The 26,226-nt window shown below is 40.5% G+C and overlaps 1 protein-coding gene across 1 annotated transcript in view; it reads left to right on the top strand.

Moving 5' to 3' along the window:
* LOC106883177 (uncharacterized) overlaps positions 1–26,226 on the top strand; it is a 114,984-nt gene that overhangs the window by 35,254 nt on the left and 53,504 nt on the right. The window contains exons 11-14 of the mRNA XM_089343420.1: positions 4,516–4,653; positions 8,310–8,435; positions 12,311–12,430; positions 16,193–16,312. Of these exons, the coding sequence (XP_089199546.1) occupies positions 4,516–4,653; positions 8,310–8,435; positions 12,311–12,430; positions 16,193–16,312 (504 nt within the window). The remainder of the gene's footprint in view (positions 1–4,515; positions 4,654–8,309; positions 8,436–12,310; positions 12,431–16,192; positions 16,313–26,226) is intronic.

Raw genomic sequence — 26,226 nt, 5'->3', positions numbered from 1 at the left:
ACAGACATAGACACAGACAGACATAGACACAGACAGACATAGACACAGACGGACATAGACACAGACGGACATAGACACAGACGGACATAGACACAGACGGACATAGACACAGACGGACATAGACACAGACGGACATAGACACAGACAGACATAGACACAGACAGACATAGACACAGACAGACATAGACAGACATAGACACAGACAGACATAGACACAGACAGACATAGACACAGACGGACATAGACACAGACAGACATAGACAGACATAGACACAGACAGACATAGACACAGACAGACATAGACACAGACGGACATAGACACAGACGGACATAGACACAGACGGACATAGACACAGACGGACATAGACACAGACAGACATAGACACAGACAGACATAGACAGACATAGACACAGACGGACATAGACACAGACGGACATAGACACAGACAGACATAGACACAGACAGACATAGACACAGACAGACATAGACACAGACGGACATAGACACAGACAAACATAGACACAGACAGACATAGACACAGACAGACATAGACAGACATAGACACAGACAGACATAGACACAGACAGACATAGACACAGACAGACATAGACACAGACAGACATAGACAGACATAGACACAGACAGACATAGACACAGACAAACATAGACACAGACAGACATAGACACAGACAGACATAGACACAGACAGACATAGACAGACATAGACACAGACAGACATAGACACAGACAGACATAGACACAGACAGACATAGACACAGACAGACATAGACACAGACAGACATAGACAGACATAGACACAGATAGACACAGACAGACATAGACACAGACGGACATAGACACAGACGGACATAGACACAGACAGACATAGACACAGACAGACATAGACACAGACAGACATAGACAGACATAGACACAGACGGACATAGACACAGACGGACATAGACACAGACGGACATAGACACAGACAGACATAGACACAGACGGACATAGACACAGACGGACATAGACACAGACAGACATAGACACAGACAGACATAGACACAGACAGACATAGACAGACATAGACACAGACAGACATAGACACAGACAGACATAGACACAGACAGACATAGACACAGACAGACATAGACACAGACAAACATAGACACAGACGGACATAGACACAGACAGACATAGACAGACATAGACACAGACAGACATAGACACAGACAGACATAGACACAGACAGACATAGACACAGACAGACATAGACAAACATAGACACAGACAGACATAGACACAGACAAACATAGACACAGACAGACATAGACACAGACAGACATAGACACAGACGGACATAGACACAGACGGACATAGACACAGACAGACATAGACACAGACAGACATAGACACAGACAGACATAGACAGACATAGACACAGACAGACATAGACACAGACAAACATAGACACAGACAGACATAGACACAGACAGACATAGACACAGACAGACATAGACAGACATAGACACAGACAGACATAGACACAGACAGACATAGACACAGACAGACATAGACACAGACAGACATAGACACAGACAGACATAGACAGACATAGACACAGACAGACATAGACACAGACAGACATAGACACAGACGGACATAGACACAGACGGACATAGACACAGACAGACATAGACACAGACAGACATAGACACAGACAGACATAGACAGACATAGACACAGACGGACATAGACACAGACGGACATAGACACAGACGGACATAGACACAGACAGACATAGACACAGACGGACATAGACACAGACGGACATAGACACAGACAGACATAGACACAGACAGACATAGACACAGACAGACATAGACAGACATAGACACAGACAGACATAGACACAGACAGACATAGACACAGACAGACATAGACACAGACAGACATAGACACAGACAAACATAGACACAGACGGACATAGACACAGACAGACATAGACAGACATAGACACAGACAGACATAGACACAGACAGACATAGACACAGACAGACATAGACACAGACAGACATAGACAAACATAGACACAGACAGACATAGACACAGACAAACATAGACACAGACAGACATAGACACAGACAGACATAGACACAGACGGACATAGACACAGACGGACATAGACACAGACGGACATAGACACAGACAGACATAGACACAGACAGACATAGACACAGACAGACATAGACAGACATAGACACAGACAGACATAGACACAGACAGACATAGACACAGACAGACATAGACACAGACAAACATAGACACAGACAGACATAGACACAGACAGACATAGACACAGACGGACATAGACACAGACGGACATAGACACAGACAGACATAGACACAGACGGACATAGACACAGACAGACATAGACACAGACAAACATAGACACAGACAGACATAGACACAGACAGACAGACACAGACAGACATAGACACAGACAAACATAGACACAGACGGACATAGACACAGACAGACATAGACACAGACAGACATACTAACAGATAAATAGACAGACAGCAGACAGACAGGCAAACAGATAGGCAAACATACAAACAGATAAACTGACAGATAGAAAGGCATCTCTCATTTCATGAATCACTGCCATGACAATATTATCCTTCTTCTGCCTAAAAAGTAATCCAGAGACAACAACAATCAATGCTCGCTGACTAAATGCTCTATTCACGATACAGGTACATACAGGTGTACCAGATTGAATGCAACAAAGGTAAAGAGTTTTACATTGGTAGCATGACTCTAACACTCCACACTTGCATTAAAAAACACCACAACACATGTGTGTCCTCATTCAAAAAACACAAAGGCAAACGCAGAAACATCAATCGACATGTTACCATTACCATTGAAGCCAGTGATAGAAATGTGTGCAACTTAAGAATTAAGGAAGCCTTGCTCATGCATAGACTCAGTCTGCAAATAAATAGTAGATTAGAACTCAACACACAATACTTGACATTAAAAGAAAGACCCACAGGCACACAAACTAAACATCTCATACATAAAAGAAAGTTGATTTCACAAAATACTATATTAGCAATTGATGTCATTCACTGAGAAAGCAAAATAACCATCAAAAATGCTTGAAAACAACTTGAGAAAAAGATTTAGATCAAAATTTTATCCCAAAGAGAGGAAATTGGAACATTATCCAATGAAAGTTCCTTAAACCCTGATGAAGGGACTTTTAGATCCTGAAATATTGGACTGATAAAAGGACAACAGCAACAACAATAAAAAAAAAATCAAAGATTATAAAGTAACTTACTTTTAATTTTCGTTACCTCATCTTACCGTCCATTTTGCATTGTCTAGCCATCTATTTCTTTCAATGTTACATACCATATACAATGCTTCAAGCAAACTATAACATTTTATCATATATAAATATATATATATATATATATATATAATATAATATAGGATAAATTCTTTATAAGAATTTATCAAGTAGTCAGCGTGAAAAAAACCTCATAATGAAAAAAATAATGAAAAAAATTCATAATTTTTCTATAAATGTACTGATGAACAAATGAATGCAGGTTATTTCACAGTTTTTCTGTATTTGATTGAGAAACCAGTGGTCTACCGTTAAGTTAAATGTTTTTAAGAGATAAATTTTGAAAGCTGCATTCCCTCGCTTTCAGTAAATATGTTGCTTATTTTTTGGTAGTTTTTGACTTATTTAGTCCCTCGAAGCGTGAGGCATTACTACACAGTTAATGCCCTTTATATATAATTATATATATATATATATATATATATATATATATATATATATATATATATATATAGACCCGGCAAGCCAAGTGATACCTAAATCCAAGGCCTCTGCCAGGATGCGTACCTTCCTACATTGGACACAGAAACTCGGCTTGTGAAGACCTGTTGAGGCAAGCAAAAGCGAAATTGTGATAGCACCTGTGCCCTAGCACCTGTGCCCTAGCACCTGTGCCCTAGCACTTGTGCCGGTGGAATGTGTAAGGACATTCAAGTGAGATCGTTGCCAGTGCCGCTGGACTGGCTCCCATGCAGGTGGTACGTAAAAGACACCATTTTGACCGTGGCCGTTGCCAGTACCACCTGACTGGCCTTCATGCCGGGAGACATGTAAAAGCACTCACTACACTCTCTGAGTGGTTGGCGTTAGGAAGGGCATCCAGCTGTAGAAACTCTGCCAAATCAGATTGGAGTCTGGTGTAACCACCTGGTTCACCAGTCCTCAGTCAAATCGTCCAACCCATGCTAGCATGGAAAGCGGATGTTAAACGATGATGATGATATATATATATATATATATATATATATATATATATATATATATATATATATATACACACATATACACACACACATACACACACACACACATGCATTGATAGAGATGCATAGACAGGCAGATGTTTTCATGTGCTTTCTTATTCTGTTACAGAAACTATGTGCTTTTATAAGGGAGAAGGCTATCCAGAGGGTCCAATTCCTAGCTTAAACTGTAATTGTACATTTAGTGGGAAAATTGTATGTGAAAATGATGAAGACCCAACAATGATAATGCTGGATGATCCTAAAGGTATTTAAACTTTACATATTTCATTGCATGATATTGGGTTTCCAAATAAATTTGTTCAGATTCTTTACTCGTTACTCTCTTTTACTCTTTTACTTGTTTCAGTCATTTGACTGCGGCCATGCTGGAGCACCGCCTTTAGTCGATCAAGTCGACCCCCAGGACTTATTCTTTGGAAGCCTAGTACTTATTCTATCGGTCTCTTTTGCCGGACCGCTAAGTTACGGGAACGTAAACACACCTCCATCGGTTGTTAAGCGATGTTGGGAGACAAACATAGACACACTAACATATACACACACACATACATATATACATATATACAACAGGCTTCTTTCAGTTTCCGTCTACCAAATCCACTTACAAGGCTTTGGTCGGGTGAGGCTACAGTAGAAGACACTTACTTGCCCAAGGTGCCACGCAGTGGGATTGAACCCAGAACCATGTGGTTGGTCAGCAAGCTACTTACCACACAGCCACTCCTACGCCTATTTGTAAAACTCATGTCAAAATACACACAGAAGCCAGGTGTAGTCTTCTACCTGGCTGGCTCTTGTCAAACCGTCCAACCCATGCCAGCATGGAAAGCAGATGTTAAAAAATGATGATGATGATATATGTATGCATATGTTAACTTAGCAAAGACCAAGATCCTAGTAAACAAGAAATCAGACAAGACCCTACCACCTTTCAGGTGAATGGCCCTGCTCGATATGTAGGAAAGGTGTTAACAGAAATTCCATTCGATGTGCACAGTGCAAACTATGGACACACAAGAGGTACAACGGAATAGTAGGACGGTTAACAGAGAAAGTAGTGTTTGTATGTGGAGGATGTGCAGGAGCCATAAAGATACATCAGAAACTGATTTTCTTGAATGCCCAGGAGGCTCTCTAGAAGTAGTAGATGATTTCTGCTATTTGGTGGCCTATGAGAGCTAAAAGCTTGCAAATAGAATTGAGGTCTGAAGTCTGTCAAGAGAAAGCAATGCTTGGGAAAAGATAACATTTATGCCCTGTGAGAAGAAGATGGTACAATCATCAGTAACCTTAACTGGCTTCTCAAACAATGTGAGAGATTCAATACCAAGCTGTATTGCACCAGATGACCTCAAGACCATCCATTTTCCAGGAGGCTGGAACAGAAATTAGGTATGTGTATCATATATGATGCATGGAACCCAGGGAAATGTATCCTATGCATTACATGTCATACACAAATTAAGCAAAGAGTTCAATTATTCCCTTGCAATTTACACACCAACTAAATACTTACCATATTATCAGGTCATCCTATAAATTCTGTCCGAATTTAACTATTTTTAAAATTAAATGAAATTTAATAGTATTTTAGAATGTCTAATTGAATTAAAAATTATTTTTATGCATTTGTGTACACTTAAACTAATTAAATATTATTTTACAGAATAATAGAATTAAAATTTCTTTGATTAAAACCCTTTCTAACATGGAAGTATCCAAAGAGCATTTAAGGCACATAATGCTTTATGAGTACAAAAAATGGAAATTCTGCAGCCGAAACGACTCGAAACATACACTCAGTTTATGGGAAAGAATGCTTGAATGAAAGAACTTGTGGAAGATGGTTTACAAAATTCAGAAGTGGAGATTTCAGCCTTGAAGATGACGATCGAACAGGACATCCAGTTGAGTTTGATGATAAGATCCTTGAGGCATTACTTGAAGAAAATCCTGCATTATCAGTTGAAGAATTGGCAATAAAGCTTAGTTCAAACCATACAACTGTTCATCATCATCTTCAACAACTTGGAAAGGTTCCTAAACTTGGAAAATGGGTACCTCATGAAATGTCCGAAAGCAACCGCAAATCCTGAAGTGACATCTGCTCTTCTCTTCATTCTCGTGAACTCATTTCACCCTTTTTGGATAGACTTGTGACTGGTGACGAAAAATGGATCTTCTGTCAAAATGTTAAACGTCGTAAACAGTGGCTTGGTAAAAGGGAAAAAGCTCAACCACAACCAAGAAGGGAACTTCATGGAAAAAAGGTTCTCTCTATCTGGTGAGATTACAAAGGAGTAATTCACTTTGAATTGTTACCACCTAATGCAACAATCAATACTCAAGTCTACTGTCAGCAATTAGAGCGTTTGAACCAAGCTTTGAAGTAAAAAAGACCTGCTTTAGTGAATCGAAAATGAATGATGTTTCATCAGGACAATGCGCGACCCCACAATGGAAAGATCACATCACAGACGATTGAAGAGCTTGGTTGGGAAAAATTCCTCATCCACCTTATTCTCCTGACCTTGCTCCTTCAGACTACCATTTGTTTCGTAGTTTACAGAATCATTTGGGGGACATAACTTTCGCAAGTCAGGAGGAGGTCAAAACTGACATTTCAGAGTTTTTCGCTTTGAAACCAAAAGCATTTTACATTGATGGGATTAAAAAGCTTGTAAATAGATGGAAGGAAGTCATAGATAATCAGGGAAAGTACATTGATGATTAAATTTCAATTAAATATAACATTTGATCACTTGTTTTCTTTATTCAAAATTCGGACAGAACTTATGGGATGACCTGATATATCACATTCTATGTCAATTTTTTTCTCTTTTTTTCTTTTTTCCTATTGCTTCTCTATCACCCCTATATTTTTTGATACAGTAACCCTTTTGTTACCATATTTTTACTGAAACACACTGCATTTGTTTTTTTTTATTAATTCTGTAAATAATGAAGAATGTAGAATTACTTTGCCGTAATTAAGTTAATGTTTGGAACAAAAATTGATATGAAATTTTGCTAGAAAGTTTTTATTTAGATCATTTTGACCATTTTTTTATATCTGCCTGAAACCAGTCCTGGTTCTGATACTAATTCCTTGTTTTAAAATGATATAAATCTAACCCTTTAGCATTTAAACTGCTCATATCAGGTCCAAATATTCTACATGTTTTATATTCAAACTGGCCAGATCAAGCCTCTCACACCTACCCTACAATGTTATTTTTTAAAAATAATATCATTGAAATTTTGAAGCTACAAAATGATGCATGATTAATTCAAAACAATGTAGATAAAAGTAGCATTACATTTGTCAGTTGTTAAATATATGCGTGTTTTTTTAATACTAGACATCTATACAAGCTGTTTTCCCAAGATAAACACTACAGTTTCAAGGATTCAATATAGTACTCTTTTGAATTAATACTGCTCTGTAACTAATAATACATGTGATGTGCAAATTAGTAGCTCCAGAGCTCTGAAGCTACTTGACTTGTGTATATAAGCACATTGACTGCTCCTTTCTCTGAGATTGGTCAAAATGATGTAGACACCTCTGATAAGATGCCAATAAGGATCAAAAATCGATTTAGGCTGATCATCATTTTATTTGTTCTATCTATAGAGAAGTGGTTAAATTACACACATGTGTATATATGCTACATAGATTTATATTAAAAAAATATATATATATATTATATACACCAAGCTCCAATCGGATTGGAGCCTGATGTAGCCATCTGGTTTCACCAGTCCTCAGTCAAATTGTCCAACCCATGCTAGCATGGAAAGCGGACGTTAAACGACGATGATATATGTATATGTGTGTGTGTGTGTGTGTGTGTGTATGTATCTATTTATGCATCTGTGTGCTTTTCTATTCTACAGGTGTATGCTTTTATATTGACAAGTATGTAGATGTGGGCCCAATTCATGATTCAGGATGTAACTGCACAGCAGAAGGAAAAATTGCTTGCTTTAACACAGCTACGTTGATAGATAACTCCACTAAAGGTATTTTTTCTTTTCGTATTTTATTTTATAATATTTCATGCAGAATCATCTTCATCATCATTACAATATGCAATCCAAAAATAAGGTATTTAAAAAATCTTTTTTTTTTTAAATCAATTAAATTATTTGTTGGCACTCTGTCGCTTACAACGTCAAAGGTTCCAGTTGATTCAATCAACAGAACAGCCTGCTCGTGAAATTAACATGCAAGTGGCTGAGTACTCCACAGACACGTGTACTCTTAACGTAGTTCTCAGGGGATATTCAGCGTGACACAGAGTGTGACAAGGCTGACCCTTTGAATTACAGGTACAACAGAAACAGGAAGTAAGAGTGAGAGAAAGTTGTGGTGAAAGAGTACAGCAGGGTTCGCCACCATCCCCTGCCGGAGCCTCGTGGAGCTTTAAGTGTTTTCGCTCAATAAACACTCACAACGCCCGGTCTGGGAATCGAAACCGCGATCCTATGACTGCGAGTCCGCTGCCCTAACCACTGAGAGAAAGTTGTGGTGGAAGAGTACAGCAGGGTTCGCCACCAGCCCCTGCCGGAACTGCATGGGGCTTTAGGTGTTTTCGCTCAATAAACACTCACAATGCCCGGTCTGGGAATCGAAACCGCGATCCTATGACCGCGAGTCCGCTGCCCCTAACCACTGGGTCATTGCGCCTCCCTACAGTTGTATTACACTGCTCCTTTCCACCTTTTCTCTACTGCAACCTATCACCTCTTCTTTCCTTAATCCTTTTCTATTCCTTTCACCTTCAATCCAAACTGATATTTAACATCAACCATGCCTCTGTCTTTTCTCACCATTCACTACATTCACCTCGACCCCAAATTCTAACCATCCGTTGCTCTCCTCTCACACTCTCATGAACTTCCTCATCCACTTTTCCCAATCCTCTTTTCTTTTGTTTCTGTCATTAGACTGTGGCCATGCTGAGGCATCACCTTGAAGAATTTTTAGTCAAATGAATCGACCCTAGTACGTTTTTTTAAGCCTGGTATTTATTCTATCAGTTTTTTTTCCCAAACTGCTAAGTTAAGGGGATGTAAGTATACCAACACAGGTTGTCAAGCACTGGTGTAAGACAAACACAAAGACACACACACGCATATACAAAGGGCTTCTTTCTGTTTCTGTCTACCATATCAACTCACAAGGTTTTGGTCACTCTGAGGCTATAGAAGAGGACACTTGCCCAAGGTGCCATGCAGTGGGACTGAACCCAGAACCATGTAGCTTGGAAGCAAGCTTCTTACCACACAGTCACACCTGTCTCTATTCTCTCTGATTATCACCTTGTTACCGTAAAGCTGTACCCAACACCTTCTTACCACCATATTTATCTCTCTTTCTAACTTCTTCCACCCTTATGTATTGCAGGGTAACCTTTCAACACCTCTTTCTGTCTTTGTATCCTACTTTAGGCTCCTTGACACCTGGTACAAAGCCACTTCCAATTCAATCCCAAGAACTCATCTTGCAAGTTGCTTAGTAACTTTACTACTGCCGGTTTCACAACGGAAAAAGCACTCAATACATTCTGTATAGTGGTTAGCATTAAAAAGGGCATCCAGCCATAGAAACTAAGCCAAAGCAGACCTGCAGCTCACACAATTTCATCAAACTGTCCAACACATGCCAGTGTGAAAGACAAATGATGATAATAATAATAATAATAATGAATTATATACAGGGTGCAATGGGTAAATTGTTGCTATTTTATATTTCCAATTTCACACATGTGTATTGTTTGCTTTAGATTTTGTTAACTACACAGTATAGTAGGGTCAGTTGGGCACTATGACACAATTCACTCTGCCAGAAATTTGGAAATGACATGCTGTACTGCTTGGCATTTGCACCAGAAGTTCCAATGCAAACAGATGCTGAACACACAGAACAACCAATGATTTGCCATGTCCCCAAAACATACCGAAAGTGATAAAAATCAAACATCCAGTCAACATCATGGTGTTTGGAGTGATTACTAGTGTTGGCGACGTTATGCCTGCCTGATAAAAATGAGTACCACTAGTGGAGGCGCATCGCTTAGTGCAGGGGTTTTCAAACTTTTTGACTTGCGGACCCCTTTTTTATATTTCAGGCTTTACCTTAGGGACCCCCTTATAAACGCTTATGAAATTTATACATAAATATTTGCTTAAAATAACATATATTTTTACATTTATTTATTTAACAGTATTTAACAAATAGGTTTATTGTCAATTAAAAGATTTTGATTAAAAAACATATATAAAATCAAATTGCCCATAAAAAGTATTTGCTGTTCACGAACCCCCTGTCTTGTCCTTGCGGACCCCCTGTGGTCCACGGACCACAGTTTGAAAACCACTGGCTTAGTGGTTAGGGTGTTGGATTCACAACTGTAAGATTGTGGTTTCACTCTCTGAACGGAGCAGTCTGTTGTGATCTTGAGTAAGCCACTTCATTTCATGTTGCTCCAGTCCTCTCAGCTTTAGAAATGAGTTTAGCCTGGTGAGGGATGGGCTCTTCCAGGCTTTTTCACCTTAGATACGCTGCATGGTTGCAGCACCCCCAACAACCCCAAAGCAGTTAAGGGACTTGTCATTGTCAGGTAGCCCATTGCCCCCTCATCTTCCATTTTCTGCTGCTTTATTCCCACTACTTTTTAACTTTCTTTTCCTTTCTTATCTCTCTTTCTTCTTGTTTCTTTGTATTGAAATAAACAATTAATAGCCATGCCTCATGTAGAATACATTAACAAGTTTAAAGCACCTGGTTGTGTCTGCACAAATGAAACAGTATAAATGAGATGTGTCTATTTACTTTTGAAATGTCTATGAACAAGTGCTGGTAGTACAATAACGAAACTGATGCAGTTTGCACTGGAGAGCAGTTGGTGATAGATAGGGCACCTATCTTTGTTCATCTGTAAGAGAAAAAAGAAACATACATGCTGGTTTGGTTTAGGTTGGGTTGGACAGGCCTCGGTGCTTGTCCAACTCAAATTAGTATGGAGGCACAGGCATTGCTGTGTGGTAAGAAGCTTGCTTCCCCCGCAGGTGGCCGCTGAGGTAGTTACCCGTACCACCATTAACACGGTCAAGGCCACCTGCAATGAATTGAGTTATTTATACTTTACTAACGAAGTAGATTACAACATGGACTCTTGGCTGATGGCAGTATCAGGTATGATGATGGAGAATTATTGATTGTAAATTGATTATTGACTGTAAATTAATTGTAACCATAGTGAACAAAGGTTTTCGAGGGGTTACCGATCGGTGGGCATCAGTGTCCCTCTCATTTTTCATCTATGTCATCCTCATTTTGTCATTAATGTTTCTGTCCAGCCCTAGCTTCTGCTAATCTTTGTAATGCCTAAATGGCAAATTTCATGAAATATAGAAGCTTGCTTCCCAACCACAGAGTTCTGGGTTCAGTCCCACTCCGTGGCACTTTGGGCAAGTGTCTTCTACTATAGCTTCCAACCAAACAAAACCTTATGAATGATTTTGGTACACAGAAACCAAATGAAGCCCATTGTATATATATATATATATATATATATATATATATATATATATATATATATATATTATTTGTGTGTGTGTGTGTGTCCTTGTGTCTATGTTTATATTCCCACCAGCATCACCACTTGACAACTGCTACTGGTGTGTTTATGTCCCATTAACTTAGCAGTTCAGTAAAAGAGACTGATAGAATAAGTACCAGGCTTTAAAAAATAAGTCCTAGCGTTGATTTACTTGACTAAGATTCTTAAAGGTGGTGCTCCAGCATGGCAACAGTCTAATGAGTAAAAAGATAAGATTATGATGATGACGACGATAATGATGAATACTTTCATTGTCCTTTACACAAATAGTTTGCCATTACATGGGTGAAGATCACAATGCAGGACCCATTCCTGACACAACATGTATATGTCAACTAAATGGCACTGTTACTTGTGGAAATAAGCTTTCAGAAGAAGTGGATGACCCAGGTAAGCACTCAAAGTTATCAAATTGCACACATTGGTCTCAACCAAAAGAGACAAGAAGGGGACAAGCTGACTGAATTGTTAGCACTTCAAACTGAAATACCTATCTGTTATATGTACTGTTGGACTGTTGGATTTGTTTGTTGTTCGTTTGAGGTCCTGTGTTTCAATGTAGTTCGTCTGAGGTCCCTGTTTTGTTGTTGTTTTGTGTGACTGTCAAAGTAAAAGGTTATTGATATATATGGCGAGGACATGATTCTTGTTTATTAATAACGAACATTCGGTGAGTGTGTTTTGTATGTAATTAGTAAATAAATGTAATAACTAAGTTGTACAACTCGTTGTCTTTTCTCTGCGAGTCCCCCGAGAGGAATACAACACTATCAGCATTTAATAAAGTTCTATATTTAAGAGATGAGGAATTATGTACATTATTTACATTTGACAGATATTTGTCCTCATCTTGTTTGTTGTTAACACAAGAGTGTAGTGGGTGCTTTTTACGTGCCACCGGCACAAGGGGCCATAGGAGCTGGCTTTGACCACAATCGGATGGTGCTTTTTATGTGCTGTTTCACAAAATTTTTCAAATTCACAAGACACAAATTGTGTTCCATTGTCAGGTACTATCTTGTCTGGGATGCCACATCTTGCAAATAAATCATGTAAAAACTTCATCACAACTGAGGAGGTTGGTTTTGTACACTTTCAAATTTCAGACCATTTCAACAAACTATCGGCTACAACTACGTAGTTGTTGGCACTCCGTCACTTATGACGTCGAGGGTTCCAGTTGATCCGATCAACAGAACAGCCTGCTCGTGAAATTAACGTGCAAGTGGCTGAGCACTCCACAGACACGTGTACCCTTAACGTAGTTCTCGGGGATATTCAGCGTGACACAGTGTGACAAGGCTGACCTTTTGAATTACAGGCACAACAGAAACAGGAAGTAAGAGTGAGAGAAAGTTGCGGTGAAAGAGTACAGCAGGGTTTGCCACCATCCCCTGCTGGAGCCTCGTGGAGCTTTTAGGTGTTTTCATTCAATAAACACTCACAATGCCCGGTCTAGGAATCGAAACTGCGATCCTATGACTGCGAGTCCGCTGCCCTAACCACTGGGCCATTGTGCCTCCACAACTAAATAGTAGGAACCGTTTAAATGATCAGCAAAATCCATGTGTGTTCTCAACCACAGAACATCTACTTTTGAACAAGGTTTACTTTTATCCTGGGCAATTGTTTTATTTCTGGATGGTCTTCATACCAGTTCTTAGGGTGTGAGATGCCATAGTGGCGGCATATCATCCATGCAAGTATTGGCCAACGTGATCATGCCTGGTTTTATATTCTGTAAGGGCAAGGACTGAGCAACCAACAACAATGTGGTCAATACTCTCAAGATTGTCATTGCAGAGTCTACAATTTGAGTCTACCTCATTGTGTGTGACATTAGCTTGATACTTCCAGGTGAGGGGGGACTCTGGTCTCTTGCTACTAAGATGAATCCTTCTGTTTCAGCTTTCAAACCAACACTCTTCAGCCACTGATGGGTTCTTCTTACAACTACATCAGCTCATTTGGGGCATTGCCCATGAAATGGTTTTTCTTGCTACAATCTTGATATTTCCTTCAAGCTCTCCTGTTTGGCTTTTGTTTTACACGGTTTACTGCCTTAGTGGGTGGTGTCTCCTCCTTATCATAATCAGGGAGGTTAAGCTCCGGTCTGTATTTATATGCCTCCTTTGAGATTGAGTGCAGTTTCTTACCCTGTTCGTGTTGCCTTACCAGCTGTATCATCGAGACGGTGTTACTTTGGATGTACATTTGAAGTCCTATCGTGGTCGTTTTACAGGACATTTCAAGCTGGATTAGACCTCCAGACCTCCGGCGCCTCCCTTTCATGGGAGATAGAAACTGTGGACGTTTGATTTTGGGTGGTGCATCCTGTTTAGTGTGAGCAGTTTTCTGGTCTTTATGTCCATATGCTGGAAATCATTCAGATTCCAACTGATGACATTAAAGCCAGACTGGACAACTGGTACCACCAGGCAGTTTATAGCTGCAATTCTATTCTGAGAGTTCAGTTCAGTATTATTCTGATATGTCTACAATATTCTTTCCTGATCTCTCAGCGACATTTCATCCATCCCTATGTTCTGAGTTCAAATTCCATCAAAGTCAACCTTGCTTTCATCCTTATGGCGTCGATAAACTGAGCATCAGTGAAATCCTGGGGTCAATGTGATTGACTTACCCCACTCCCTCCAAATTTCAGACCTTGGGCCTATAGTAGAAAGGATTGATCGTTGTCACAGCACCAGCTATCTGGCTTCCGTGCCAGGGGAATGTAAATAGCACCATTTGAGCGTGATCGTTACCAATGTCGCCTTCCTGGCACTTGTGCCAGTGGCACGTGAAAAGACTTTCGAGCGAGTTCGTTGCCAGTACCGCTGGACTGGCTCCCATGCAGGTGGCACGTAAAATACACCATTTTGAGTGTGACCGTTGCCAGTACCTCCTGACTGGCCTTCGTGCCAGTGGCATGTAAAAGCACCCACTACACTCTCGGAGTGGTTGGCGTTAGGAAGGGCATCCAGCTGTAGAAACTCTGCCAAATCAGATTGGAGCCTGGTGTAGCCATCTGGTTTCACCAGTCCTCAGTCAAATCGTCCAACCCATGCTAGCATGGAAAGCGGACGTTAAACGATGATGATGATGATGGTGAATGCCTCTGGAAAAACCAGTAATCTGGAAAGGAATTGGAACTGAAGATTCCAGAGAATCGATGTGGTTCCTGCATATTCATTTTCCTTTGATTTTCTCATAATACTGTCTGTTATGAAATACCAAAGAGTCTCATCGTACTTACATGACCACAAGAACCGATCAAACCTAACAACCAACCCCAATAGCAACAGAAAGAAGAACTACAGCAACCAATACTCTGAGTCTCCACATCAAGAAGGCTCAGAGCTAGAAGAGAGAAGGAATACTAGCTCTTTACTGACTACTCTTACTGACTTTGACATTGAATATCATTCTGGTATTAGCATTTTCAACCTTCGTCTATTTGCATTAGCCTTCATCTTTCTCTGACCTACACCTTCAATCCGACTTAAACTAAAGCCCAGTGTAAAGGTCAAGGTATGGGTTAGGCTCAACTTTAGCATAGCTTTAAACCGAAACCAAACCATGGCCGTTGAAACTTGCTCTAATCATCACCCGTCTCTCACCTTCACCGTAAACCCTCTTTTGAGCCATATTCTTATCTTCAGTTTGAGTCCTGCTCTGGTTTGTCTTGAACCTTACCTTATCTTCATACTAGCAATGTGAAGACATGGTTGGTCTTGGCAAAGTATTGGCCTTGCTTTGAAAGATGAAAGTTGGTGATAATAAGGGCATGCAGCTGTAGAAATTCTGCCGCAATGGATTTCATACAGGCATGGAAAGCAGACATGATGATAAGGAGGAGGAGGTGGGGAGCATAAGAGTATAACACAATTGTATTAATGCATATACAGTGAAATAGGTACAGTGCATGGCAGAGCCCTACAAATTCCCACCAACACTCAGTGTGTAAACTGGCAGTCTTATACAGCAGACCCAAAAATACTGCCTTCTGTAAAAGTATTACCTGGAGCAGAATTTGCTAGTGTGTTATTTGTGTGTGTGTGTGTGTTTCTTTTGAGTCAAATTTTGACTACCTTTATTTCTTTCTGAACCTTTCAATCACTGTACATCCCAATCATTAATTTATTATAGATGATTGTCTTTACAAAGGAAAGTTCTATGGAGTCGGGCCTCTTGAGGGAGGAAACTGTACTTGTACAGAGACTGGTTATGTTAATTGTGTGGAAACGCCTCAAGATGACCCAATTCCTGGTAAGTAATTGAGTTTTTCTCTCCATCTGATGTTCTAACACTTCTGCCAGGCTGGTACCTTAATAAAAATGGTTATCATTTCTACAACTGACACAAAGCCAAAATGTTGGTAGAAAGTGGGTTGGTCGATTACAACAATCCCAGTGATCAACTGGTACTAATGAAAGGCAAAGTCGACACTTGCAGAAACTGAACTGAAGACATGAAGAGACACACATATATATATACATGTTTGATGGACTTCTTTAAGGATGGGTGGGAGAAGCTGTAAAGAAGATAGGATGGTTGTGAAAGGGTGCCAGAGTAAGACCTGAAAGAACACGGAGAGGGGATGAGGAAAGTTGATGCAGATGAGGAGGATACCTTATATAATGGTGGCTGGACATAGCTGGGAAGAAGATAAGATGGTTGCAAAGGGGTGTCAGATGGAACAAGGAGAGGGGATAAGGACATAAATACAACAATGAGCGTTAGATAAGATATGTCACATGATGAGGAGGAGGAGGTAGGGTAGAGGGGGATGAGGGGGTGCATAAGAGTAGAACATAACTTTATTAATGCATGTACAGTGCATGGCAGAGCCCTACAGATTCCCACCAACACTCAGTGTGTAAACTGACAGTCTTATACAGCAGACCCAAAAATGCAACCTTCCATAAAAGCATTGCCTGGTGCAGAATTTGCTAATGTGTTATTCGTGTGTGTGTGTGTGTGTGTGTGTGTTTCTTTTATGAGTCAAATTATGACTACCTTTATTTCTGGACCTTTCAATCACTGTACATCCCAATCGTTAATTTATTATAGATGATTGTTTTTACAAAAAAGAAAGCCCTATGGAGTCGGGCCTATTCCAGGAGAAAACTGTAATTGTACATGAGCAAACACAAAAATCAAGTCCGCAGACAACTTCGTCTATAAAACACTGGAACGTGCTAGTAGCGTTCCGCAAACCGAAACTCATGTATAAAAACTCAAAACAACCAAATCATTAATTTATTATAGGTTACTGTATTTACGATGGTGAGTCCCATGAAGTCGGCCCTATTCGGGGGGGAAGCTGTAATTGTACAGAGGGTGGTGAAGTTGTGTGTAAGGAAAAAGTTGAGTAATTGAGTTTTTCTCTCCATCTTATAACATCTCAGCATAATTAATAATCCACTGTTCATATCCCCTATTATCCCCTTGTGATCTTACTTTAGCACACCTTTACAACCATCTTATCTTCTTCCCAGCTATGTCCACCCACCATTATATAAGCTCCCTTCCACGTCCTCATCAGCTTTCCTTATCCCTTCTCCTTGTTCCTTCAGGTCTTTTTCTGTCGCCCCTTTGCAACCATCTTATCTGTGTGTGCATTGGTCATTCGGTGGTGTCCGTTTATGTTCTGTGATTGCTACTGTGTTGGGCCGTTCATGTTGAATATCTGGATCTCTGTTGCCTGCTTAACTGGTGAAGTTACTTGCTGGCCATCTTGCCTCTGGCTACTTCTCTCTGCCGTCCTTTGACAGATTGCTGTATTTATAATGGTCATAACAGCGAGAAAGGCAGACATACCGCAGGAGAAATTCCTAACAATGTAAGGTGCACCCTGTCCACTTGAACCTTAAATGATATGGCTAAGGGAAACCATCTATCATTTTTGACAGGAAAAAGAAATTTCTTTCGTGCCTGTTTGGTCAGATGAGCGAGAATCCTTAGATTAGGTTTCAAATCTCAGCTCAGAAAAGGAAGTGTTAGTTTTTACATACTCTTTTACTCTTTTACTTGTTTCAGTCATTTGATTGCGGCCATGCTGGAGCACCACCTTTTTAGTCGAGCAAATCGACCCCATGACTTATTCTTTAGAAGCCTAGTACTTATTCTATCGGTCTCTTTTTGCCGAACCGCTAAGTTACGGGGTCATAAACACACCAGCATCGGTTTTCAAGCGATGGTGGGGGGACAAACACAGACACACAAACACACATACATATATATACATCATATATATACATACATATATACGACGGGCTTCTTTCAGTTTCCGTCTACCAAATCCACTCACAAGGCTTTGGTCAGCCCGAGGCTATATATATTATTATTTACTATTATTTAAGACATCGCACAGTATCCAATATCATGATGTTGTTGGTTGAAGATATTGTGTCTACCGATGGTTTATACTGTCTGTTAAGTCACCACAAGGACCTCAGACAGACAGTACTTTACACAATATGTATGCTGTTCCAAGCAATGCCAGTTTTTGCTATACACCTAGATTGTAGGGTATTTCCAAAGTTTCCAGATGTTTCTTCAGGCTGGGTGCCATTGAACCCAATGCTCCGATGACAATAGGGACAACCTTTATGTTTGACCCTCGTGGCTGCCACAACTAGGCAATCTCAATTCTCGGGTCTCCATATTTATCAATTTTTTCTTTTCCTTTCATGATAATAATTGCTACATCAATTATTATCATCATTATTATTATTAAGGAGGTAGGCTGGTAGAATGATTAGCATGCTGGGTAAAATGCTTAGCGGTATTTCGTCTGGTGCTATGTTCCGAGTTCAAATTCCGCCAAGGTCAACTTTGCCTTTCATCCTTTCGGGGTTGATGAATTAAGTACCAGTGAAACACTGGGATCGATGTAATTGACTAGTCCTCTCCACCAAATTTCAGGGCTTCTGCCTACAATAGAGAGGATTATTATTATTATTAAGCTGGCAGAATCGTTAGCACACCAGGCAAAACGCTTAGTGGCATTTCGTCCATTTTTACATTCTGATTTCAAATTCTACTAAGGTCGGCTTTGCCTTTCATCCATTCAGAGGTTGATAAATTAAGTACCAGTCATGTACTGGGGTTGATGCAATTGACTTGTCCCCTCCTCCAAAATTTCAGGCCTTGTGCCTTTAGTAGAAAGAATTATTGTTATTATTATGGTCAAGTCAGTTCTGTGTAATTCTGAATTTCACCTGTTGTTTTAGTTAAATTGAACCTAGTACTTTTTTTTTTCATTTAGCCTGGTACTTATTTTATCAATTCTTTTTGCCAAACTGCTAAGTTACAGGGATGTAAAGAAACCAACTGTCAAGGGGTGCTGTGAGACACACACATACTCACAACAACCTTCCATCAGTTTCGTCTACCAAATTCACTCAAGGCTTTGGTTGGCACTTAGTTATATATTCACCTCTTCTGCTCCTCTCCCTTATCGTATCTCTCATATTCACCCTGTGCCTTGATGTCACATCACACACACACACACACACACACACACACAGAGTCTCTCTCCAGATGGACAAGCCAGGTACTCACCTCTTCAGCAAGACACCTGCTTCTTTCCCTCTACCAAAGTTTTTTATCCCTCAATTTTAAGGGATCTTGTCTTGCTGGTACTTTGTGACCTCAACAGTGCTGGTGTCATGAAAAAGTACCCGGTATTCTCTGGGAAGTAATGATAAGCATTAGGAAAGGTTACAGTTATATGGGCTGTTAGATTTGTTTGTGTTCGTCTGAAGTCCCATATCTCAGTATAGTTCGTCTGAGGTCCCTGTTTCGTTGTTGTTTTAAGTGACTGTCGAGGTTGAATGTTATTGAGATATATGGCGAGGAAAGCATTCTTGTTTCTTGATAATTAACATTCGGTGAGTGAGTTCTTTGTTTATAATTAATAAATAAATGTGATAACTAAGTTGTACAACTCTTTGTGTTTTCTCTGCGAGTTCCCGAGAGGAATACAACAGTTACACCACGGTATTTAGTGATTATGTCAGCAATAAGTCCATTGATAGTAATGGCACGCATGGCTACACATGAAGAAGCAAAAACTCTTGAACTATGCACATACACACATTATCCATTTTTCATCTTTGATCTCGTTGCTTCATTAGGCGTATTTAGATACGAAGTGTTATAAATCTGTGCTGGCTATAATTATTAAAAAATATCTGTAGAGAACCTTAACAAGTGATTCAATAGCAGTAGAATACAATATTGACTAAAACAAAAAAGACGTTTAATACACTTTGTAGTATATTATGGTTGTATAACGAAATACTGTGTCCTAACAACTTGTTAATTAGGGAGTGCATCAATTTAGCTATGGAAACTATGCTGAAGCAGAAAATAGAACTTGATGCTACGTTCAGACTCATCTGTTCATGTCAAACTGTCACACCCATGCCAGCATAGGATACACACGTGTGTATATATACATAAATATATATATATATATATATACACCACACACACACACACACACACACACATATATATATATATATACATACATAGATATATACACACACACATATATATATATACATAGCGTGAACAGGGATTAATCTTCTATCTTCGCTCCTTTGCGCCACATGGGCTCAACTCCCCTCCACTCTTCATCTAACCCCCTCCTCCTGTCTCTCTCCCCCACCCTCCCTCCTACCACCCATCTCTCCCCTCCCCCACCTCCTGCTCCGATTCCTACTTCTTTGTACGTCTCTTCACCTCTCTTCATACTTCTCTCCACTCCCACTTCTCTTCACCTCTACTCTTTCTCTCCTCTATCTTACTCTCTCTCACTCTCTTCTCTCGTACTCCCCCCTCTCTCACTCTTACTCTCTACACTCTTACTCTCCTACTCTCTACTCTCTACACTCTTACTCTCTCACCCTTACTCTCTTACTCTCTCACCCTTACTCTCTCACTCTCTTCCCCTCTCTCTCACTCTCTTTCTCTTCCTCCCTTTCTCCCCCCCATACCCCTCTTCCCTCTCTCTCACTCTCTTTCTCTCTCACCACCTCCCCCCCCATACCCACCTTCCCCTCTTTCTCTCTCCCCATACCCACCTTCCCCCTCTCTTAATCCACCTTCCCTCTCTTATACCCACCCTCTCTCCTCTCTTCCTCTCCCCTCCCATACCCATCTTCCCCCTCTCTTACATCCACCTTCCCCTTCTCCCTCCTCGTCAACACCCTCTCATAAGCTCATCCCACCACACCCCAACACACTCCTACTCTACCTTCCCACTCCACCCCATCCAATTCCTTACACCCACCACCCACCCCTACCCACAGACCCCTACCTCTACCCCACCCTAAGCCTAACCCACACTCCACCCATGCCTTCCCCACCTCCCAACACCCTCACATCACACCACACCAATACCCTCGCATCACACCACGCACACCACACCAATACCCTCGCATCACACCACGCACACACTACAACTGACCAACTACTAACTCTCTTTCTCCCTTTCTCCCTTCCCCATTTTCACACTACATACGTCAAGATCACCAGCATTCTACTCCCACACACAGCCCCTCGTTCCCGATCACCGTTTGTTATCTCCCCCTTTCTTAGCTCTCCTGAAATAAGAATTTCTAACTTCCGGTCAGTCATTGTTATGATCGGCCATTATTATGATTGACCGTTGACTGAACACTATTCAATTTTTTTTCTCCGTGTTTTTCTCCTTGTCTCCGTATTCTTTCTGTTGAAGAGCGTAGCTCGAAACGTCAAAGACTTTCCGTATTCCCGAGCGTCATACTAATATATACTTTTGTTATTTACACCACCTGTCCTCGTCTGTTGTTATTATTTGTATATTCTCCCATATATATATACATACATAGATATATACACGCACTTATATATACATACATACATATATACACATTCATATATATATACATACATAGATCTATACATACATTTATATATACATACATACATAGATATATACACACAAACATATATATACATATATATATATATATATATATATATATATATACACATATACATATATATATACATCATCATCATCATCGTTTAACGTCCGCTTTCCATGCTAGCATGGGTTGGACGATTTGACTGAGGACTGGTGAAACCGGATGGCAACACCAGGCTCCAGTCTAATTTGGCAGAGTTTCTACAGCTGGATGACCTTCCTAACGCCAACCACTCAGAGAGTGTAGTGGGTGCTTTTACGTGTCACCCGCACGAAAACGACCACGCTCGAAATGGTGTCTTTTATGTGCCACCCGCACAAGCCAGTCCAGGGGCACTGGCAACGATCTTACTTGGCTTGCCGGGTCTTCTCACGATATATATATATATACATATATATATACATATATATACATATATACGTATATACACACGTACGTATGCATACGTACGTACGTATGCATATAGGTACATACGTATATATATATATGCATATACACACGTACGTACGTATGTATATACGTACGTACGTATGTATATACGTACGTACGTACGTGTGTATATCCGGACGCCTGTAGATATATATACGTACGTACGAACGTGTATATACGTACGCCTGTAGATATAAATACGTACGTACATGTGTATATATATATATATATATATATATATATATGTGTGTGTGTACATGTACGTACGTAGGTATTAACTACGAACGAAAGAACGAACGTACGTACTTACGTATGTACGTACGAACGAAAAAAAGAACGATCGAATGAACGAACAAAAGAAGTAAAAGTACGTACGTACGAACGAACGAATGAATGATTGAATGAAAGAACAAACGAACGTACATACGTACAAACGAACGTACGTCCGTACGTACGAACGAACGAGCGAATGAACGAACGAACGTACGTACTTACGGACGAATGAACGAACGTACGTACTTACGTATGTACGTACGAACGAACGAACAAATGAACGATTGAATGAAAGAACAAACGAACGTACTTACGTACAAACGAACGAACTTCCGTATGTACGAACGAACGTACGTATGAACGAACGAGCGAATGAACGAACGAATGTACGTACGTACTTACGAATGAACAAACGCACGAGCGAATGATCGAGCGTACACACAACTTTCGTACGTACGAACGAAAGAACATACGTACTTACTTACGTATGTACGTACGAACGAATGTATGAACGAAAAAAAGAAGGATCGAATGAACAAACAAAAGAACGAACGAACGAACGTACGTACGTACGAACAAATTTACGAACGAATAGAGGATTGAACGAAAGAACAAATGAACGTACTTACGTACAAACGATCGAACGTCCGTACGTACGAACGAACGAAAGAACGTACGTACATACGAACGGACGATGGAATGAACGAACGAATGAACGCACGCACGAACGAATGATCGAACGAACGAACGTACGAACGAACTAACGAATTAACTTACGTATGTACATATGTACGTACGAACGAACGTATATACGTACGTACGTAAGTACGTATGTACGATCGAATGAACGACCAAAAGAACGAACGTATGTGCATACGTACGTACGAATGACCGAACGAACAACCGAACGAAAGAACGAATGTACGTACGATGAACGAAAGTACGAACGTAAGTACGTACGTACGTACGTACTTACGAACGCGCGAAGGAAATAACGAACGTACGTACATAAGTACGTATGTAGTAATGAACGAACGAACGAAAGAAAGTACTATGTAAATACGTACGTAACAATATACGTACGTACGAACGAACGAACGAACTAGCGTACGAACGAACAAACGATCGAACGAGCGTATGTACGTACGAACGAAAGAACGAACGAACGTACGTAGGTATGAACGAACGAATGAACGAACAGACGTACGTACGTACTTACGAATGAACGGACGAACGAATGAACGTACGTACGAGCGAATGATCGAAAGTACAAACATACGTTCGTACGAACGAACGAATGAACGAACGAACGAACAAAAGAACGAGAGTACGTACGTACATACTTACGTATGTACGTACGAACGAACGATCGAACGTACGAACGAAAAAAAGAACGATCAAATGAACGAAAGAACAAACGAACGTACTTACGAACGAACGGACGAATGAACGAACAAATGAACGTACGCACGAGCGAATGTTCGAACGTACAAACATACGTTCGTACGAACGAACTTTCGTACGTACCAACGAAAGAACGAACGTACGTACGTACTTACGTTTGTTCGTTCGTTCATTCGTTTGTTCGTTCCGCCGTTCGTTCGTTCGTTCGTACGAACGTATGTTTATACGTTCGATCATTCGCTCTTGCGTACGTTCATTCGTTCGTCCGTTCGTAAATACGTACGTACGTTTGTTCGTTCATGCGTTCGTACGTTCGTTCTTTTGTTCGTTCTTTCGTTCGTTCGTACGTACATACGCTCGTTTGATCATTTGTTCGTTCGTACGTTAGTTCGTTCGTTCGTTCGTACGTACGAACGTACGTTCGGTTGTTCGTTCGGTCATTCGTACGTATGTATGTACATACGTTCGTTCTTTCGTTCGTTCATTCGATCGTACATACGTAATTACGTACCTTCGTTCGTTCCTACGTACATATGTACGTACGTAAGTTCATTCGTTAGTTCGTTCGTACGTTCGTTCGTTCGCACGTACGTACGTTTGTTCGTTCGATCATTCGTTCGTGCGTACGTTCATTCGTTCGTTCATTCCATCGTCCGTTCGTTTCTACGTAAGTACGTTCATTTGTACTTTCGTTCAAACGATTATTCATTCGTTCGTACCGACGTTCGTTCGGTTGTACGTATGTACATTCGTTTGTTCTTTCATTCAATCGTTCATTCGTTCGTTCGTACGTATGTACGTTCCTTCTTTTGTTCGTTCATTCGATCGTTCTTGTTTTCGTTCGTACGTACATACGTAAATACGTACGTTCGTTCGTTCGTTCTTACGAACGTATGTTTGTACGTTCGATCATTCGCTCGTGCGTACTTTCATTCGTTCGTTCATTCGTTCGTTCATACGTACGTACGTTCGTTCTTTTTTTCGTTCGTTCGTACGTACATACGCTCGTTCGTTCGTTCGTACGTACGTACATACTTACGTACGTAGTTACGTACGTGCTTACGTTCTTTCGTTCATTCATACATACGTACTTATGTACGTACGTTCGTTATTTCCTTCGTTCGTTCGTAAGTACGTATGTACGTACGTACTTTCGTTCGTTCTTTCGTTCGTTCGTTCATCGTACGTACGTTCGATCTTTCGTTCTGTCATTCGTACGTACGTATGTACATACGTTCGTTCTTTCGTTCGTTAGTTCTTTCGTACATACGTACTTACATATATACGTTCGTTTGTTTGTACGTACGTACGTGCGTGCGTACGTTCGTTCGTTCGATCGTTTGTTCTTTTGTGTATTCGTACGTACGTACGTTCGTTCGTACTTTCGTAGGAACGTACGTACGTTCCTACGTTCGTTCGTTCATTCGATCGTTCGTTCGTGCTTACGTACGTACGTTTGTTCTTTCGTTCGTACGTACGTTCGTTCTTTCGTCAGTCCGTCCGTTCAGTCGTTCGTACGTACGTTCGTTCGTTATTTCATTCGTACAAACTTACTTTCCTACGTTCGTTCTTTCGATCGCTCGTCCTTTCGTTTGATCGCTCGTTCGTTCGTTCGTTCATTCGATCTTACATACGTAATTACGTACGTACGATATTTCGTTCGTTCGTACGTACATATGTACGTACGTAAGTTCATTCGTTAGTTCGTTCGTACGTTTGATCATTCGTTCGTGCGTACGTTCATTCGTTCGTTCATTCCTACGTCCGTTCGTATGTACGTACGTTCTTTCGTTCAATCGTTCTTTCGTACGTACGGACGTTCGTCTGTACGTAAGTTCGTTCGTTTGTTCTTTCGTTCATTCGTTCGTTTGTTCGTTCGTACGTACGTTCGTTCGTTCTTTTATTCGTTCATTCGATCGTTCCTTTTTTCGTTCGTACGTTCGTACTTATGTATGTACGTACGAACGAACGATCGAACGTACGAACGAAAAAAAGAACGATCGAATGAACGAACAAAAGAACGAATGAACGATTGAACGAAAGAACAAACGAACGTACTTAGGAACGAACGTCCGTACGTACGAACAAACG

The sequence above is a fragment of the Octopus bimaculoides genome, chromosome 27 (genome assembly GCF_046866305.1).
Source record: "Octopus bimaculoides isolate indiv1 chromosome 27, ASM4686630v1, whole genome shotgun sequence".
NCBI lineage: Eukaryota > Metazoa > Mollusca > Cephalopoda > Octopoda > Octopodidae > Octopus > Octopus bimaculoides.
This window is presented reverse-complemented; position numbering and strand designations above follow the sequence as displayed.